At 35.9% G+C, this 21,559-nt stretch overlaps 1 protein-coding gene across 1 annotated transcript; it reads right to left on the bottom strand.

Annotated features, from left to right (window-relative positions):
• Positions 1 to 5,094: 5,094 nt before the first annotated feature.
• Positions 5,095 to 17,540, bottom strand: LOC114028213 (olfactory receptor 1361-like). Its single transcript, XM_027842450.1, has 2 exons — positions 16,638 to 17,540; positions 5,095 to 5,229 (listed from the first exon to the last, which is right to left on the bottom strand). The coding sequence occupies exons 1-2, from the start codon at positions 17,538 to 17,540 to the stop codon at positions 5,095 to 5,097; spliced, it is 1,038 nt and encodes a 345-aa protein (XP_027698251.1).
• Positions 17,541 to 21,559: the final 4,019 nt, after the last annotated feature.

Below are 21,559 nucleotides of genomic sequence, written 5' to 3'. Positions count from 1 at the left end.
CTACACATATTATTTTTCCAGTTAAATGTTTCCTTTTTAATCTTAGCTTCATTAGATTTTTGTGTCAAACTGTTAAATTTATATACTCAAAAGTATCCATTTTATCTTCTGTCATTCTCTCTACTTGTTTGGTAAAAAACCTGTCGCCTATATAGACCCATCTGGTGAGGGACGGAAAGAAGAGAAAATAGATTTCTATTAAATAAAGAGATAAGTGGATGTATTCTATTGATGTCAAATGTCAAATGCATGCAGTTTCATATTTGGTCACTATATTATTAGTTTTACTTAAATATTTTACTTTTAAATAATTATATTTAATTTTTTCAATCAGAAAAAATATGCTTTTTCTCCTTCCTGTTATCAATTCCTGACTAAGATTGAAAGAAAAACAACTCCCTTGTTACAAACATGTATAATCAAGGCAAACAAAATGTTCGCATTGGTCATGTCATATGTATGTGTCTGTATAACATATATGTACATATATATGTATGCATATGTGTATGTGACTTCACAATTTCTGTCTTCAGTTATTTAAAGGGTATCATGCAAAAGAGGGATAATATGTGTTCTCCCTGACCTTGAAGGACATAACTAGGAAAAATAGGTGAAAGTTGCAAAGAGGAAGATTTAGGTATGATCTAAAGACAAACTTCCAAACAAATAAAGTTGTTCAGAAGTATAATGGACTACCTTGGGGGCTAGGGATTCCCCTTCATTAGAATTCTCCAAACTGAGTCTGGATGACCATTTTGAGACGATATGGCACAAGGGATTCTTCTTCAGATATAGATTGAGCTAGATGGCTTCTGAAATGCCTTCCAACTCTCAGATTCTGTGATTCTTTTAAAATAATAGTACTTTAACGTGTGCCAAGGAATTGACAGGTGCAAGAATGTGACATAGATAAAATGGTAAGAAGAAAGACCAGTGAAGCTTGGGAGCTATAAAATAGGTATGTGATTCTTCCCATATAGGGTAGAACTAAACTCTTATAAGGATAAATTAGCTTCCCAATGCTCCAATGAAAAAAGGATGAACAACCACAGGTACCACTGGGATAGAAGTTATATGATACTGGGCAGAAGAAGCAGGTAGAACAAATGGTGCAGGCAACTCTGATGAGGAGGATCCAAAGAGACATATGGTAATCTGACAAGAACAAAAGAAAGATAAGTTGTCTTTCTGGGGCAGACAGCCAGGATGTGATGGAGAGTTCCTGAGGCAGGTAAAATCATATAACTACTTATTGTTCATATAAAGACTTATGATATCTAGAAAATTTTGATAGGAATTATGAAGTTTTGGGCAAGAAACTGAAAGAATTAAGGATACAATAGTAATTTTATTGCAACTACTCATAAGAGAAGTGACTTCTGAATAGAAAATGTGCCTAGAGAAATACACAACTGGGCAAAGAGATGATGTCTTACAAAAGGATTTGTTTCTGAACTACAGATAAAGGTTTAGGAATGCTGAATGCTTGGCCATGGTTGGAGCATACCTAGCAAGGGCTATTAAAATCACATTTTCCTAGTAGAAGCTGAATCTGATCAATAGAATTTTAAAGTTAAATATGAAGGGAATAAAGACAATTGCTCACACGTATCTCTAAGACACATAACATAGAGTAGGTGTATCAAACATGCAGCTCATGGGCCAGGTGCAGCTGGCAACAGTTCTGGATGGAGTATAGTTTGGACAAGATTAAAATGTAATTTGGAAATGGTTAACAAAATAAATAAAAATATAATATAGCACAGATAATGTTAATTTGTGATCCATTTCTATGTACAAGTTCATCACCAGTATTATAGAGAATAGTGGTTGTAGCTATGAGGGTGGTGAGAGGGGCACTATATTTTCCTTTTTTGGACATAAGTAGTGCCATTTCCAAAAAGCTTACACTTCAAGTAAATGAGCAGCCACATCTAATACCTATGTTTTACTTACTGTGCAAAGCCAACCAAAAGTCAAATTAAATCCACTGTCTCTTGGATCCCAAGCCAATGACTATCAGAGTAAATCTGTCTCCTTTCCCCTGAAATACAACAAAATACTACCAAGGCTAATGGCTATCTGGTTGTGACTCTAGCATGATCATGTGTATTCTTTATACTCTGCATAGTGTGGAAAATGACTGATATTCAGAAACCCATTTGCCCCATAGAGACAAACATCTTTTTATGCCAACTGGTGTTTCTCCCTGCCTTGGCTTGTAACAATATATGGAAAAATTCTTTCACTGATTTATTCTAAATTATAATAATGTCAAGTCAAGAAGCATTTATTAAGCACTTACTATGTGACAGGAACTGTGCTAAGTGTCAGGAATAAAAATCCAAGCAGAAAGGCAGTCCTTGGTCACATTAGAAAAGACAGATTAATTCTAGTGTCATGCCCTTTAATGAACAAGTGAAAATTCCTCTTTTTGAGATTTATTAGACTTGTATCTTTCCCCTTTAAATGTCTCAATCTAAGGAATCATAATATTTTAATATTATCTTCATAGAAAAGCAATTCATTATGTAGGACCCTGAAGGAGTGAAAAGCAAAGGCAATTAGTGACTCTGCAAATAGGAGCTTTGTGGTTCCATTCAGCTACACATCAGTGAGGTACAAGGTTTTTACTACTGAGAGATTTCTGCAAAGATGAGTTTTCTCTGCTAAGTATTGGGGCCCCATGACCTCAGATCCTGACAATGATGTAGGCTCCCAGAATTAATGTTAAGTAATGTTTCTCAATCATTTTTGTTTTTGACATGCCTATTAATTTATCAATGTTCTTGGGACTTAAAGAAGGGAAAAAGAATCAAGTTTAGTGAAGAAACTGGCCAATCTCCAACATGAATAGTTTTACCAGGCAATGACATCTGATGATGCCAGACCCTAGGAACCTAAATGCCAGTTTGGCAACCTTTTGTCTTCTCTTCCCAGTCACATTTTGATAAGCTGGAGAGGTCATTCTGTCTTTACTCAAAACTTCAGCACCCCACTGTAAAAGCAGAAAATAATTAAACTTCCAGTTTTAAAAATATACTTTTATCATCCTTATTATTTTTAGGGAGTTTTGAAACTTTTCTTTGGAATAAGAAGAGGTCTTTGCTAGTCAAGGTGGTTCCTCTACTAATCATAATAGTTCTTAGAGGTAGTGAAGTGAATATGGCTCAAGACCCTCCTAAGGTGAGGAAGTCAACTAATTTCTGTCTGCCTCTGTTTCCTCATCCATAAAATGGGAACAATGGCACCAACTTCCCAGGGTTGTTATAAAGACAAAATGAGATAATATTTGAAAAGCAGTTTGTAAACCTTAAAATGTTATATAAATGCTACATATAGTCCACTGAGGGTATTTTTAAATTTTTGGCTTTAGCTAGTTGGAATGTCAACTCTGAAAAGTAGATAGCATGACATATCAGTCATCCCTGGGGCCTTTGTTAAATAATCAGAATGCTATATTGGGGCACCTCAATGAAGATATCCAGTAAAAGGAAAGTTTGAATTATGAACTACATCATATGATAACCACAGAGTAATAGAACATGTACAAACTAAGGAAAAGAAGATATGTGAAGAACATTATTTCTGTCTTCAGAGAGTAGCTGAAGGATTGTATATGATGAAGGGTCCATGAATGCTTTCTGCTTTTGCAGAAGGAAGAATTAGGCCCAATAATTAAAAGAGATATATTTTGACCTTGTTTGATGAAGATCTCTAGAACGATTAGAACTATCCCAACAATGGAATGGACTATCTTGGGATGTGGAGATCTTCCCATCACTTGAAGTGTTCAAGGAGGTTATTTCACCATTTGTTAGACATGGAATAAATTGTAGTTCTGAATGGGAGCTTGGACTAGATGCTCTACAGAGCATCTAGTTACCTTACAAGGTATCTTTTTAATAACAGTAAATTAATAAATATTTATCAAATTTAACTGAATTCTGAATCTTTGATTCTATAATCTCCATATTAATAGCTTATTATCACCTCAAGCTCATTCTATAGATGAATAAACTGAGGCAAACAGGGTTAAGTGACTTTCCCAGGGTCACACAACCTGTAAGTGTCTGAGGCCAGATTTGAACTCAAAAATATTTTTGACTCGAGGTCTGCCAATTTATTCACTGTCACATAATAAAAGTAGACAGAGTTTTTTGATATTTCAATTTGGTGACTACCCAAACAATTTATTGTCCTGGATCAGCTCTTTCCAGCATCCCATATGATCCCCACCAAAACATTCAGGATCTGTTTCTTTCATGCTCTCCTTTTCCTGTGTTTCATTACCTCACAGCCTGATGATGAACAAATTGTGGCATATGTCTGTGATGGAATACTACTGTGCTATAAGCAATGATAAGAGTGATAGTTTCAGAAAAACATGGGAAGACTTATGTGAACTTAAGCAAAGTGAGGTAGAGAAAACCAGGAGGTCATTGTACACAGCAACAGCAATATACTAATGATGTTCAACTATGAAAGACATAGTTGCTCTGATGAATACAATAGTCCAAGAAAATTCCAAAGGACTCATGATGAAAAATGTCATTTATCTTCTGAGAAAGAACTGAACTCAGAGACTTCCAGAAGCCAAGATGGTGGAGCAAGCACTAAGTCACTCTCATTCTCCCTTATTGACCTCAAAAAAACCCCAGAAAATATCACCCCAGGAAAAATCCTGGAATAGCAAAGCCAGCAGAAATATGGGGTATAAACAGTCTTTTAGCTAAGAGGCTTGGGAAAGGATTAATTAATGGGAAAGGAAGTAGAGCAGTACAGGATGTGAGATGTCCCCACCTCAGCAAACCAGTGGGAGATCCTGAATGCAGGGTGGTGGAGCAGGCAAGTCCCAACCCCAGGTGTCTTGGCACAGCCAGGGGAACTAGCAGACTCCAGCTCAGAGAACCAACATTTGGGCTGGGGTGGCAGACATCCTACAGCAGCTGAATCTCCCCATGCTTCAGTGCTATCCCAGGTGAGCAGGCTTCCACCAGTGGCCAGATGCCTCCCCACCCCTCGAACTTTAGTGTAGCCCTGGAGAAATGCAGAAAAACCCCTCCTGGTCTCAGCTCACACCAGCCATCATAACTAGGACATCAGCTCAGCACCAGGTAAGCTACCAGACCCCCTACAGCCGCCAGCTGCCAGCACCTGAGGTCCTAGCATGCAAAGACAGTGACCAGGCCCCTGATCCCCAGCACAAGAGGCTTGGAACAGTGCCCTCTGTTCCCCAGAAGCAAAAATCAACTTTAAAAGCCAGGAAAAATGGAAACATCATGAGCAAAATGAAAGAAAAACAACAACACAAAAAAAACCACTAACCAGAGAGAATTATTATGATGACAGGGAAGATCAAAAGATCAAAACACAAATTCATAAGAGAACATTGTGAATTTAACCACATCCTAAACCTCAAAAGGGAACATGAATTGATCTCCAGCCCAAAAAGTCTTTTTGGAAGAGCTCAAGAAGGAGTTTAAAAAGCAATTAAGAGAAGTGGAAGAGAAATTGGGAAAAGAAATGAAAGGTATGTAAGAGAGAGTCAATAGCTTGGAAAAGCAAGGATAAAATTTGACCTTAGAAAACAATTCCTTAAAAAACACAATTGGCTAAATGGAAAATAAAAGTACACTGAAGAAAACAATTCCTTAAAAAGTAGAATCAATCAAATGGAAAAGGAGGCACAAAAACATTCTGAAGATAAGTACTCTTTAAAAAGTAGATTTGGCCAAATGGAAAAGGAATTACAAAAACTAACTGAAGAAAATAATTTGTTAAAAATTAGAATTGGGCAAGTGGAAGCTAATGACTCTATGAGACATCAAGAATCAGTCAGTCAAAATCAAAATAATGAAAAAATAGAAGAAAACAGAAAATATCTCATTGGAAAAATGGCTGACCTGGACAATAGATCCTGGAGAGATAATTTAAGAATTATTGGTCAACCTGAAAGCTATGAACAAAAAAAGAGCCCAGACAGCACCTTTCAAGAAATTATCAAGGAAAACTGCCCTGAGGTCCTAGAACCAGAGAATAAAATAGTCATTGAAAGAATTCACCAATCACCTCCTGAAAGAGATCCCAAAATGAAAATGCCAATGAATATCATAGACAAATTCCAGAGTTATCAGGTCAAGGAGAAAATACTGCCAGTAGCTAGAAAGAAACAATTTAAATATCATGGAAGCAGAGTCAGAATTATTCAGGACCTTGACACTTCTACATTAAAATATCAGGGGCATTGGAATATGATATTCCATAAGGGAAAAGAGCTTGGATTACAACCAAGGATCAACCACCTAGCAAAATTGAGGATAGCCTTCCAGGGGAGGAGGTTTTCATTCAATGAAATAGGGGACTTCCAAACCTTCCTGATGAAAAGACCAGAGCTCAAGAGAAAATTTAATCTTAAATACAAGATTCAAGAGAGTCATAAAAAGGTAAACAGAAAAGAAAAAAAAATGTCATTCAATAAGGGAAACAGTTTACATTCATACATGGAAAAAATGATACTTGTAACTCTTGAGGACTATATCTTTATTATGACATTTGGAACAGGTATACACAGAGAGAGGGCATGGGTATAAGTTGACTTTGATGTGATGACAAGAAATTGAATTAAGAGGTGAAAAGAGATTGTGCTGAGAGAAGAGGAAAGGAGGAGGCAGAAAAAGGTAAATTACACCACATGAAGAAGCACAAAGACCTATTATAGAGGGAAAGAAGGGAGAGAGATTAGCATTATTTGAACCTTACTCTCATAGGATTTGGCTCAAAGAAGGAATAATATACTCAGATAAATATAGAAATCTAACACCCTATAGGAAGTAGGAGGAGAAAGGGTGAAAAAAGGGAGGTGGTGGATAGAAGGGCAGGAAGAAGGAGAAGGAGAAAAGGGAAAGAAAAGAGAGGACAGATTGAGGGAGGCAATGGTCAAAAGCAAAACACTAGTGAGGAGGGAAAGAGAAAAAGGAGAAAGAAAAGCATAACTGGGGTTGGGGGGGATAGGCAATCAGTTGGAGAGAAAGACATAGATAGTAATCATAGCTCTGAATGTGAATGAGATGAACTCTCCCATAAAATGGGAGCAGATAGCAGAGTGAATTAAAAACCATTATCCTACAATGTGTTGTTTACAAGAAATACATTTGAAGCAGAAGGATACACACAGAGTAAAGGTAAAAGGCTGGAGCAGAATATATTATGCTGAAACTGAAGTAAAAAAAAAAAGCAGGAGTAGCAATCCTGATCTCAGACAAAGCAAAAGCAAAAATAGATCTAATTAAGGGAGATAAGGAAGGATATCCTGCTAAAAGGTACCACAGACAATGAAGTAATATCATTACTGAACATATATGCACCAAGTGGTTTAGCATCCAAATTCTTCCAGGAGAAGTTAAGGGAGTTACAGGAAGAAATAGACAGCAAAATTATATGAGTAGAAGACCCCCTCTCAGAACTAGCTAAATCTAACCACAAAATAAATAAGAAAGAATTTAAGGAGGTGAATAGAATTTTAGAAAAAAGTAGATATGGTAGACCTCTGGAGAAAATTGAATGGGGATAGAAAGGAATATAGCTTTTTCTCAGCAGTGAATGGCACCTACACAAAAATTGACCATGTATTAAGGCATAAAAACTTCAAAATACTATGCAGAAAGGCAGAAATGTTAAATGCATCCTTTTCAGATCATGATGCAATAAAAATTACATATAATAAAGGGCCATGGAAAGATAGACTAAAAACTAATTTGAAACTAAATAATCTTATTCTAAAGAATGAGTGAGTGAAACAACAAATCACAGAAACAATCAATAACTTCATCAAAGAGAATTGTAATTATAATAATTATAACTATAATAATTATAATAAAGAACAACACACCAAAATTTATGGGATGAAGAAAAAGTGGTTGTTAGGGAAATTTTTATATCACTAAATGCTTACCTCAGTAAAATAAAGGAAGAGGAGATCAATGAACACGGCATGCTACTAAAAGGCTAGAAAAAAAAAACATTCAAAATCCTCAATTAAATACCAAATTAGAAAATCTGAAAAACAAAGGACATACTAATAAAATTGAAATTAAGAAAATTATTGAACTAATAAATAAAACCAAGAGCTGTTTTTTATGAAAAAAAAAATAATGGATATATATTTGGTTAATTTGATTTAAGAAAAGAAAGAAGAAAACCAAATTACTGGTATCAAAAATGAAAAGGGTAAATTCACCACCAAGGAAGAGAGATTTAAAACAATAATTAAGAGCTGTTTTGTCCAACTCTATGCCAATAAATTTGATAATCTTAGTAAAATAGATGAATATTTACAAAAATATAAATTGCTCAGATTAACAGAAGAGGGAATAAAATACTTAAATAGCCCCATTTCAGAAAAAGAAATTGAACAAGCCTTCAATGAACTCCCTAAGAAAAAAATCTCCAAGGCCAGATGGATTTATAGGTGAATTCTATCAAACATTTAAAGAACAATTAATTTCAATGCTATATAAACTATTTGGGAAAATAGGTGAAAAAGGAGTTCTACCAAATTCTTTTTGTAAAATAAATATGTTGCTGATATCTAAATTGGGAAGATCCAAAACAGAGAAAGCAAATTATAGACCAATTTCCCTAATTAATATAGATGCAAAATTTTTAAATAAAATATTAGCAAAGATATTACAGCAAGTTATCTTGAGGATAATACACTATGAGTCGATAGGATTTATACCAAGAATGCAGGGCTGGTTCGATATTAGGAAAAGTATCAGCATAATTAATCATATCAACAACAAAAGTAACAGAAATAATATGATTATTTTAAAAGATGTAGAAAAAGATTTTGACAAGATACAATACCCATTCCTATTAAAAACACTGGGAACATAGGAATAAATGAAGTCTTCCTTAAAATGATAGCTCTATTTCAAACCATCAGCAAGCATTATATATAATGGGGATAAGCTAGGAGCATTTCCAATAAGATCAGGGAAACAAGGATGTCCATTGTCACCACTGTTATTGAATATTGTATTAGAAATATTAGCTTTAACAATAAGAAAAGAAAAGGAAATTTAAGGTATTAGAATAGACAAAGAAGAAACAGAGTTATCACCCTTTGAAGAGGATATGATGATATACATGGAGAATCCTAGAGAATCAAGTAAAACATTATTTGAAATAATAAACAACTTTAGCAAAGTCTCAGGATATAAAATACACCCACATAAATCATCAGATTTTCTATATATTACCAACAAAGCCCAACAGCAAGAAATAGAAAAAGAAATTCCATTTAAAATTACAGTAGACATTATAAAATATTTGGGAGTCTACTTGCCAAGACAAACCCAGGAACTATATGGACACAATTACAAAACACTTTTCACACAAATAAAGTCAGACCTAAATAATTAGTAAAATATACGTTGCTCATGGGTAGGCCAAGCTAATACAATAAAAATGATAATTCTACCTAAATTAATTTACTTATTCAGTGCCATACCAATCAAACTACTAAAAATTTATTTTATAGAGCTAGAAAATTTAATAACAAAATTCATCTGGAAGAATAAAAGGTCCAGAATATCAAGGGAATCAATGAAAAGAATTGCTAGGGAAGGTGGCCTAGCCACACCAGATCTTAAATTGTACTATAAAAGAGCAATCATCAAAATGACTTGGTACTGGCTAAGAAATAGTGATAGATCAGTGGAATAGGTTATGTACACAAGACACAGTAGTTAATGACTATAGTAATCTACTGTTTGTTAAAACCAAAGACTCCAGATTCTGGGATAAGAACTCACTATTTAAAAAAAAATGCTGGGAAAACTGGAAAATAGCATGGGAGAAACCAGGTATAGACCAACATCTTATACCGTATACCAAGATAAAGTCAAAATGAGTACACAATTTTGATATAAAAGCTGATACTATAAGCAAACTGGAAGAGCAAGGAGTAGTTTACCTGTCAGAGCTAAGGAGAAGGGAAGAATTTATGACTAAACAAGAGATAGAGAACATTATGAAATACAAAATGGATAATTTTGATTACATTAAATTGAAAAGTTTTTACACAAAGGCAATGCAACCAAGATTAAAAGGGAAACATAAAACTGGGAAACAATTTTTACAAACAGTGCCTCTGATAAAGCCCTCATTTCTAAAATATATAGAGAATTGAGTCAAATTTATAAGAATACAAGTCATTCCCCAATTGATAAAGAGTCAAATGATATGGCCAGGGAGTTTTCAGATGAAGAAATTAAAGCTATCTCTTGTCATATAAAAAATGCTATAAATTACTATTGATTAGAGAAATGCAAATCAAAACAACTCTGAGATACCACATCACACCTATCAGATTGGCTAACATGACACTAAAGGAAAATGATAAATGCTGGAGAAGATGTGGAACAATTGGAACACTAATGCATTGATGGTGGAGTTGTGAACTGATCCAACCACTCTGGAGAGCAATTCGGAAGTATGTCCAAAGGTCTATAAAACTGTACATTCCCTTTGACCCAGAAATACCACTTCTAGGTCTGTATCACAAAGAGATCATACAAATGGGAAAAGGACCACATGTACAAAAACTTATAGTAGCTCTTTTTGTGGTGGCCAAGAATTTAGAAATTGAGAGGATGCCCAACAATTAGGTAATGGCTGAAGAAGTTTTGGTATATGAATGTTATAGAATACTATTGTTTTATAAGAAAGATGAGCAGGGAGACTTCAGAAAAACCTGGAAAGACTTACATGAACTGATGCTGACTAAAGTGAGCAGAACCAGGAGAACATTCTACACAGTTACAGCAACATTGTGTGATGACTAACTTTGATAGACTTAGATCTTCTCAGCAATAAAATGATCTTACAGAATTTCAACACATCCAGAGAAAGAAATATGGATTCTGAATGCAGATCAAAGCATACTACTTGCTCTCTTTTTTGGTTTGTTTCTTCTTTCTCGTGGTTCCTCCCATTGGCTCTAATTCTTCTTCATAACATGACTAATGTGAAAATATGTTAAATATGAATGTATATGTAGAGCCTATATCAGATTGCATGCCATCTTGGGGAGGGGAGAAGGGAGGGAGTGGGAGAAAATTTGGAACTCAAAATCTTATAGAAGTGAATGTTGAAAACTAAAAATAAATATATTAATTAATTTTTTAAAAAAAGATAAACAGAACAGTAATGTATTTACCAGTAGTATATGAATATGCATTTATCTCTCACGCATTGTGAGCCACGAGCCTAGAATTCTCAGCACACTTTCATTGTCAGTATATTTATGAAAGCCAACTTGCTTGGTTTCTTTAGAGCACTGCAGTACTAGTGGTATTGGCACTCAACCAAATGAAGAGGCATAGGAGCAAGGGGAGCAGGCTAAGCTGCCATGAGTAAGTCACATGTTATGGTCATACTGGTACAATTTTTTTAAAAGTTTCCCTTAATGGTCACACCCCACTTTTTTGTAAAAAAAAAAAAATTGGCATAAAATCTAAGAGGATTATGCTATGAAATAGGGTATCTCTGAGTTAGTATGACTTAGCTGTTAGGGCTAGCTCTTCCTAAAGAAGCAAGCCTAATCTTATAATAGAACTAAAAATAAATCAAGTAATCAATAAAAGCTGATTTCCTTATCATTTAAAAAGAGAAAGAACTGAACTCTGAATGCACATTCAAGTATAACTTCTCACTTTATTTTTCTTGCTTTTTTGCACAATATGATTAATATGGAAATTCATTTTGCATTATTTTACATGTATAACTGATATCCTATTGTTCATCTCAGGGGAGAAAGTGTGAGAGGGAGAGAATTTGAAGCTGAAATTTTTTAAACAAGAATTATAAAATAAATAAATTATAAATATTTTTAAAAACTCAAGTGGATTTTTAAGAGCTAAGAGTAGTCTGTTATGAATTAACAAAACTAATTCCATTTTGTTCCATATTTGCCATTTTTGCTTTGTATGAACCCTACATGAACTATAGGACTTTTTACAGCAGTTGGTTTCCTCCAGTGTCATCTTTCCTTCCCTAATTGGTATGAAAAACTTAATTGCTATAAAAGAAGGACCTTAGTAGTCCAAGAATTATTCCTCTTCATTAATTTGTCCCGAAATGATGTATTGTTCCCCTTGATTTAATGCAACTAGCTGTATTAACAAGGTTACCTTCCTTCTATATCTTCTGTACCTAATGGTATATTTTTCTTAATAATAATACTTTCCTCCCTTTGTATAATCATCTACTCAGTAATGAGCAACCATTTTTTTCTTCGTCTTAATTAATTTATAAATATTTCTAGCCAAATTATGAAAGACATATATTTCTATAAACTGCTTGTGGAGTATGTCTCATTCTGCATCAATAAACTGAAATAAGTCTGTCGATGCCAGAAGGCATCTTGAACTAGATGTCAAGTGGGTATCTTAAATTCAACATGGCAAAAACAGAATTCATTATCTTTCCCCCTGAACCCTCCCCTCCCTCCTTATTTCACTGTTACCTTTGAGGGTAACATTCACTTCCCAGTCCCCAAAGCTCTTAACCTAGGTGTCAAGCTTGACTGCTATCATTCATCCCTCATATCTAATCTGTTGTCAAGGCCTATTGGTTTCACCTTTTCCACATATCTCCAATATTCCCCTTTCTATGCTCTGATAATACCATGACTCTTGTCCAAGCCCTCACCATCTCACACTTGCTCTCTTATAATAGTCTGCTGGTGTGTCTCCTTGTCTCAAGTCTCCCCACTAAAATTCACTTTCCATTTAACTGCCAAAGGGATTTCCCTAAACTTTAGTTCTATGTCACCAACCCATTATTCAATAAACTTAAATGGCTGCCTGTCTCCTCCAAGATCAACTACAAAATTTCTCTCTGGCATTCACAGTCCATCAAAACCTAGCTCTCTCCCCACTTCTCCCATTTTTCTAGTCTTCTCATACCTTGTTCACTAGCAACACTGGCCTCTTTGAACAAACAGAACAATCTATCTCTCACCACTGTGTATTTTCACTGGCTATCCCCTCTGCCTGGAATCTTCTCCCTCTTCATCTCTACCAACTGGCTTCCCTGGTTTTCTTTAAATCTCAACTTAAGCTCCATCTTCTACAAGAAGCCCTTCTCAACCCATCTTAATTCTAGCACTTTCCATTAATTAATTTATCCTATGTATACCTTATTTGTACATATTTGTCTACTTGTTGTCTCCCTCATTTAGATTGGAAGCTCCTTGATGGCAACCTTGCCTTTTGTCTCTTTTTTTATCCCCAGTGCTTATCACAGTTCCTGGAACATACTAGGTGCTTAGTAAATGTCAATTGACTGTCTCTGTTTCATGCTGCCTTAATTGACAGTGGTTAATCAATGACCTAAAGAAAATTCATGCAACAATTTTGGTAGCCCAGATGGGACTATACTAACCCAGCCCTTGTTCAGATCCCCATATCTGAGAATTTTCTGTGTGTAACAGATTAGTTGGTGTATACATATAAGACATATACATATGACTTTATTTGTGTATACATATAAGGAAGAGTGAATTCCATTTCTAATCTTCATACTTTTCTACTGACTGTCCTCTTATGCCTAGAATTACATTTTTCTTCATGTGTTGTGGAGTTTCTAGTTTTCTTCAAAACACAGCCAAGTGCAATTGCCCATAGAAGTCTATCCTGATTCCTCTCACTTGCTAACACTTCACTTTAAAGAAATTAGTTTGTATTTACTCTGTAAACACAACCTACTTATCTGTGTTGTTTATTTTGTTTCCCTTCAACCACAAAATGTAAGCTCTATGAGGGCAGGAGCTGCTTCATTTCTGTTTTCATTTATATAGAGAGCTTGGTATATTGTAAGTTCTTAATATGTGCTTGTTGGATGAGTGAATGAATGGTAATGTATGAAAGTGACTGTCTTTTTTTCATTGAGAAAGTTCAATCAAATGAGAAAGCACCATTACCTGAGAAACGGGTACTGATGACTAAATACATTTGTAGATAGTAAATGCTTTTGCTTTCAGAGTCTAAAACCCATTTCCTTCCCTAGAGTGTGAGCTCAGGAAGGTCTCCAATTCGATATCCATAAAGTTGATTCTGTGTTGGGTACAAGGAGAGTGTGTTCCAGATACAGCCCAACCATCACATGGACTACTTCACATTAAGCAACTGTCACATGGACTACCATTCAGAAAAAGTAGATAGAGGCCAGAGTTCCAGGGCTTCTTACATGGTTATGCCAATAGGTTGGATAATGTGAGTAGCTATGAGAAACCTTGTGACAGTTTGGTGTATTTCTGAACTTTACAAAAACCCCAAAAGACCCAGATTTGGAAATTGTGTAAAATGTGACTATGAATGTTTCAATTTCTGATACCCTAAAGTACTGAAGGAGCATGATCAAAATCATAATAATTTTAATAAAAATTTGTATTATTATGCATAATAATAGCATAATAGAAACCAGGAAGACCTGGGTTTACCTCATACTTATGATATATTCTGGCAGTGGGATTTTAGACAAGCCATTGAAGCTCTCATTTCTCTGAATCTATGCTGCAGAGAAAGTTTCAGCCTTCACTAATAGAGGGAGTTTCCTCATTCAGGAAGTTTCTTATACTAATTAAATTGTAGGTTCAATCCATATCTCTATTATTATTATTTTAAAAAGAGGGAGTACAATGGATATGAAGTTGTGACTTTGTTACTCTCTTGTTAAAAGGTTCCTTTTTCAGGATTTAAGACTACTGGTAATTCCTAGACTTAGTCTTAAAGAAAAAGGTTTAGTCATGTGAAACCATTTCTATCTCTTTGACCACCTGAAAAGGTACAGTGTGTCACAACATCTAGAGTCATGATGTGAGACATTACTCTTGAGTGACTACTTTTGACCTCACCCCTATTAGGAAAGTGTACAGGAAGATCCTACTTTCCCAACAAAGAGAAGGAAAAAGACTGCTTCTGAAATCTGAACCATTGGCTTATAAGAATTTAAGAACTTGTTGGCTCTTTTCAACTGATCATTCCCAGTTTTTAAATTTTATTCCCCCAAGCTTCTTGTTTATACCCAATTTCCTTTCATTGGGAAGAAAATGACTGTTTTCTTATACTTTTTCTTCTTTCTGCTAGGAAAAATGTAGGTATCCATTGATACTTAGCAATCTTGTAGTGTCCTGGACAGGGTCTTGAACTTGGAATAAGTCAACTTATTTCTACCCTCAGGTCTGACATTAACTAGCTGTGATCTTGGGCAAGTCTCAAAACCTCTCTGGACCTCAGTTTCCTCATAAGCAAAATCAGAGTGACACACTAAATGATTGCTAAATTCCTTTACAACTCTGAAATTTTGTGACTTTCACCTTTGTAATTAAAAAAACACTTCTAGCTTATGTTTAGTTTTGTTCAAGTCTATTATTGGCTAGTCCCAAAGAATTCAAATCTCGTTGTCTTGTTCATGACTTTTATTGAAGGATTTTGGTCATCTTGATACCAATGCTGTGGGATTCCTTACAGCCCTCAGTGTGAAATTGCAGCTTCATTCATTCATTGTTCTTTCATTAATTTACCAGATATTTGTAGAATTCTCCAAGAGGGAAAAGCACTCTCAATAAGTAATGAGTTCCCTTTGCCTGGAGATCTTCGAGTGTAGCTTGTATGAATTTTTGTTGAGAGCATTTTGGAGACAATGGTTGACCTATCCAGGGTGTGGGTTTGGACAATTTAATATCTGAAGTGTCTTTAACCTCTGATGTTCTAGATTTCTAAACACTCAAAGTATCATTCTAGACTACATGTTGTCTTATTCATTCAATGTCTGAGAAACTATCTCAACTAGGATAGTGGCAGTAGGAATAGAGAAGATGGGATTAATGAAAGAGATCATATCTCTAATTTTTCTTTGATACTTTTTAGGAACCCTCTGTTTAGTTCTTCAAGGCTGATGTTAAGTAACTTATGTTGCAGGAAGATGCCCAACTTAAATATGTGTGTATGTGTGCTGTTGCTTTACTGTTGAGAAAAGTGGTTTAGAAAATTATGAGGGCACCAAGTCCTAGGAAGGATGCTTAAAATCTAAATTTCAAACATCTCTCAAGTAGCAATTCAGGAGGAAGATGTTTAATGGATCACAGGTAACTGTCTTATTAGAAAGCTTTGTGTGAGGTGAAAATCTGGCATGATCCTTCCTGCCTCTAAAAGCTCATACAGTTCATTCCTACACAAGGTCACTTCAGGCTGAGGTAGAAGCAAATATGAAGATGAGATGACCTTCTTGCAGAGCTAGAGAGAGGAGAACTGAAGCTAAGAAGTGGATGAAATTCAAGATTAAAAAAGAGGCACTCAAAACTGAAGAATCTTGGAGAGAGACTAGCAGAAGCAGTTTTACTCCTAGAAATTGATTCTCTCTTACTCTGTCCCCAAGCCTGAAATAAAATTGCTTCCTTTGCATAAAAATGTCTAACTTGAGTATATGAATATGTCTGAGTAAGTCTATTGTTGCCTGACCACTAAAAAAATGAATAGATGAGAGAAAAAAAGGGAAGGCCAGCTCCAGCAGGGATCCTATACTGGCCATTTGCTCACCAGACCCTACCCCTAACTCCCCATAAACACCTTTGCCAGGGCTACTTTGATTTCTCGGTTCTGCAGACTATAGATGTAGGGGTTTAGTGTTGGAGCCACCACAGAGAACATGACTGTGGCCACAAGATCTTGGTCTTCCTTTTGGCCCTCAGCCTGGCTCGGGGGCTTCAGGTAGACAGCCACTAGAGTTCCAAAGAAGAGAACAACCACCATTAGATGGGATCCACAAGTGGAAAATGCCTTGTGGAAACCCCCAGGGGCTCGAACCTGACAAACAGCAGCTCCGATGAAGATATAAGAGGCTATAATGCAAAAAGCAGGCCCAATGATTACAAGACCACCCTCAACTATAACCATCATGTAGTTGAGGGAGGTGTCAGAGCAGGCAAGATGTAACAAAGGATGGAGATCACAGAAGAAGCCTGGGAGAGCACGATTGCTACAGAAGGACAGACGAGCAAGAAGAGCTGTGTGGAGCAGAGAATGCAGGGCTGTGCCCACCCACACAGCCCCCAGGAGCAACATACACCGTGGCAGGGTCACCACAGTAGTATAGTGCAGTGGCTTGCATATGGCTACATATCGGTCCCATGACATGGCAACTAACACAAAGACATCCACATTACCTGCCATCAGGAAAAAGAAGACTTGGGACAAGCAGGCTGAATGAGTGATGGTCTGATCCCCTGTCAGCAGGGCATAGAGGAACCTGGGCATTGTAGCAGAGGTGAAGCAGAGATCTGCCAGGGACAGGTTGACCAGGAGCACATACATGGGTGAATGGAGGCGTGGGTCTGAGCCAACAGCAACAAGAATCAACAGGTTTCCTAGGATAGCTGCCAGGTATAGGCCTAGGAATAGTGGGAACAGGAGTTCTTGGTGACTGGAGAAGGCCAGGAGGAGGAATTCATAGGTGCTGGTCTGATTTTCCATTGTTATGTTACTGCTGAGTCTAAGCCTGGATTGGGGAGATGAAGAGATGGATTGAGAGAGAGTCCCACAGCTAATCCACCCAAAAGGTGGAATATTTAGCGTCATTATGGCCTTTCAAAAGTATTTTTCATAGCCTGAAGAGATTTCAAAGACTTCCTAGCTATGGCAGTATCATTGGCATAAATCTATAAGTTCTAAAGATCACTACTGATCATCAAATCATATGCAAAGTATATGTTGTTAAGTTATGGTAGAAAAAAAAAACAAGTCTTTACTTTTTATTTTTCCCCTGGGGGGCCTAACATAGTGTCCTATACCCCTACTTTCCCTGGAAGGGATTCCCATGTGCCAATTCATTTCCATAAGTTTGTTTAAATTCTAAATTTCCAGTTGCTTCTTGAATGCATCCACTGACTGACCATCAATCAAGCACCACTAGAATAATGATCCTGTAAAGGAATACTACAGGCAGGAAGGGGATGACACTGCCACTATGACTCAGACTCACTTCCTACAGATTATCTTTACGTCATTATAGCCCTGTGCACCAGATCTTCTGAGGTTCTAGTCTTGACTTGAAAGGGGAACTTCCTGGCAGCCGGGTTGCAAAGATTCCCTGTCTGAAATAAGAAAAAAAGTCTACTCTACCTCAATGCCCCTGAAATGTTTGGATAAAAATTAAACTTAACTAAATACATCAACTCCAGCTTATGGAAAAAACAATTTTTGTTATCAGAAGACTAGGCTTTCAAACTCAAGTCAACCCCTTGCTAGCTAAGTGACTCTGATCAAGTCACTTAATATCTGTGCCCACAAAATTGTATTAAACTTTCACTACTCTATTGTAGAGCTGATTAGAGTCTCAAATGAGATACTATACTTTACCTGCTATATTCATTTTGTATAAATGTATATATATGAATATCTATGTATATTTGCATATATGTTACGTATAAAATATGCAGAAAAGAGATCAAAGATAAAAAAGTCTCTCACACACACATGTAAATATATACATAAATACATGTGTATATATGTATATATACACATATATGTCAGTTCTTTTTGAAGTAGAGAAGTTGAAACAAAGAAACTATCACTTGGTTGGGGAATGGATGAACAAATTATGCTCTATGAATGCAAGGAATATTACTGTGCTATACGAAATGACAAATATGTTTAAAATTTATAGAGAATTGACTTAAATTTATAAGAATACTAGTCATTCCACAATTGATAAATCATCAAAGGACATGAACAGGCAGTTTTTGGAAGAAAAAATTAAAGCTATCCATAGTCATATGAAAAAATGATCTAAATCACTATTGATTACAGAAATGCAAATTAAAAAAAAACTCTGAGGTATTACCTCATACTTATTAGACTGGCTAACATGAGAAAACAGGTAAATTTTAAATATTGGAGAAGATATGGGAAAATTGGAACAATAATGCATTGTTGATGGAGTTGCAAACTGATCTAACCATTCTGGAGAACAATTCTGAACAATGCCCAAAGGGCTACAAAACTAAGCATACACTTTGATCTAGTAATACCACTACTAGGTCTGTATCCCAAAGAGAATATAAAAAAGGGAAAACAACCTACATGTACAAAAATATTGATAGCAGGGGTTTTTGCGATGGTAAAGAATTGGAAATTGAGATGATGCCCATCAATTGGGGAATGGCTGAACAAGTTGTCATATATGAATGTAGTGGAACACTATTGTTCCATAAGAAGTGGTGAGCAGGTAGACTTCAGAAAAACCAGGAAAGACTTACATGAAGTGATGCTGAGTGAAGTGAACAGAACCAGGAGAACATAGTACACAATAACAGCAACATGGTGCGATGACTAACTTTGATAGACTTATCTCTTCTTATTAATGCAAGGATCTAAGACAACTCCAAAAGACTCATGATGGAAAATGCAATCCACATCCCGAGAAACAACTATGGAGTCTGAATGTCAATCAAAATGTACTATTTTCTCTTTCTTTTGTTATTTCCTATTTTTTTCTCGTGGTTTATCTCTTTTGTTCTGATTCTTCTTTCACAACATGAGTAATGTGGACATATGTTTAATAGGATCATACATGTGTAGCCTATATCAGATTGCTGATGTTTTGTGGAGGGGAAAATGGAAGGGAGAATTTAAAACTGAAAATTTTATAAAGGCTAATGTTTAAAACTTAAAATTAATTAATTAATTAATTTTAAAAACAACAGATATGATGAATACAGAGAATTAAGGAAAGACTTACACAAAGTAATACAAAGTAAAGTAAGCATAGTTAGGAAAATAATATGCACAATTACTTCAACCAATTTCTGGGACTTCCCAGACCAAAACACCTTTCCATGGCCACCATTCCCTTTTGTATTCTATCTCTGCTCATTAAAATCTAAGCTACCAAAGGGTAAGTTCTCTATCTCTACCTTCTATTCTTGCCCTAGAGCTTGGAATATAGTAAATTCTTAATAGATGGCTTTCATGTATCCATGAATTTATAATTATATAAATATCAATATATCATCATAATCATTAATAATCATTAATAATAATAATAATCACAGTTTATCAAGTAGAATTAGGTACAAAGTTAGGAACTCATCTTTTCCCCTAAACCCTCCCCTTCTCCTACCAGCCCAATTACTCCAGAGGGAAACACTATTCTCCCAGTTTCTCAGGCTTGCAACCTAGGAGTCTTCATGGATTCCTCACTCTCTCACAGCCTCCTGCACCTTCTAAACCAATCTGTTGCCAAAGCCTATTGATTTCACTTTTTTGACATCTCTCAAATGTGTCCTCTTCTCTCCTCTGACACTACCACACTATGGTGTAGCTCATCACCTGATCCCTGAACTATTGCAATAGCCTGCTTGTGGGTCTGCCTATCTCAAGTCTCTCTCCCCCACCCCAATCCATCCTTCGTTCAGGCACTAAAGTGATTTCCTTAAAGTGCAGGTCCAAACACATCACCCCCTACTTAATAAACTCCAATGGTTCTCTATTGCCTTCAGGATCAAACACAAAATCCTCAAGGTCCTTCATAAGCTCTTACATTCTTATATACCCTCTTACATTCCAGTCTTCTTACACCTTACTCTCCAACACGTACTCTTCAGTCCAGTGACACTGGCCTCTTGGCTGTTCCAAGAACAAAACATTTCATTTCTGATGTCCAGGCATTTTCTTTAGCTGTCCCACATGCCTGGGATTCTCTCCCTGCTCTGCTTTACCTACTGACCTCCCTGGCTTCCTTAAATCTCAACTAAAGCCATCTTTTACTGGAAATCTTCTCCAACCTCTCTTAATTCTAGTGCTTTCCTTCTCTTAATTGTTTCCTGTTTATCTTCTACGTAGCTTGATTTATGTATATTTGTCTGCCTCTTATCTTCCTCATTAGACTGTAAGTTCCTTGAGGGCAGGGACTGTCTTTTGCCTCTTGTTGTATCCCCAGCACATAGCATAGGTCCTGGCACATAGTAGATGCTTGATAAATGTTTGTTCTTTGATTGTTAAACAAGTTCTTTGTTGTTTGAATTGTTAATAATTCTAACTACTAACAGCACATATACATGAGTCAGAATATAGATAACACTTTCCTTCATAATCTGACTTACAAAAATATGAGTTAATCTATAATTGTGTTGTTTTTAATGAATGCTAACAATTTTTTAGATTTCATTTAAGTGATACATCTTTACATGCCTACCTCACAGACTTTATTCTTTCTTTTTCCCATGGATTCTGGTGACCCTGGAAGAGAGAGTGAGGCTGACAACTTCATGCAATTCTGCCTTACTTAAATTCAATTCATGCTCAAGTCAAAAGACATCACCCATACCATTTTACTATTTCATTATTTTATCATTTTAAAATTTAGAGACATCTCCATCCCAAGTGTTCATATATTATTCTGATCAGTCACAGTTGGACTGTACATTGACCCTGACATCATGATGGCATTTTGGTCCTCTTTGAATATAAAGTAAGACAAGATGCATAAGGTG

This window comes from Vombatus ursinus, unplaced genomic scaffold, assembly GCF_900497805.2.
Source record: "Vombatus ursinus unplaced genomic scaffold, bare-nosed wombat genome assembly UNPS02014873.1, whole genome shotgun sequence".
Lineage (NCBI taxonomy): Eukaryota > Metazoa > Chordata > Mammalia > Diprotodontia > Vombatidae > Vombatus > Vombatus ursinus.
This window is presented reverse-complemented; position numbering and strand designations above follow the sequence as displayed.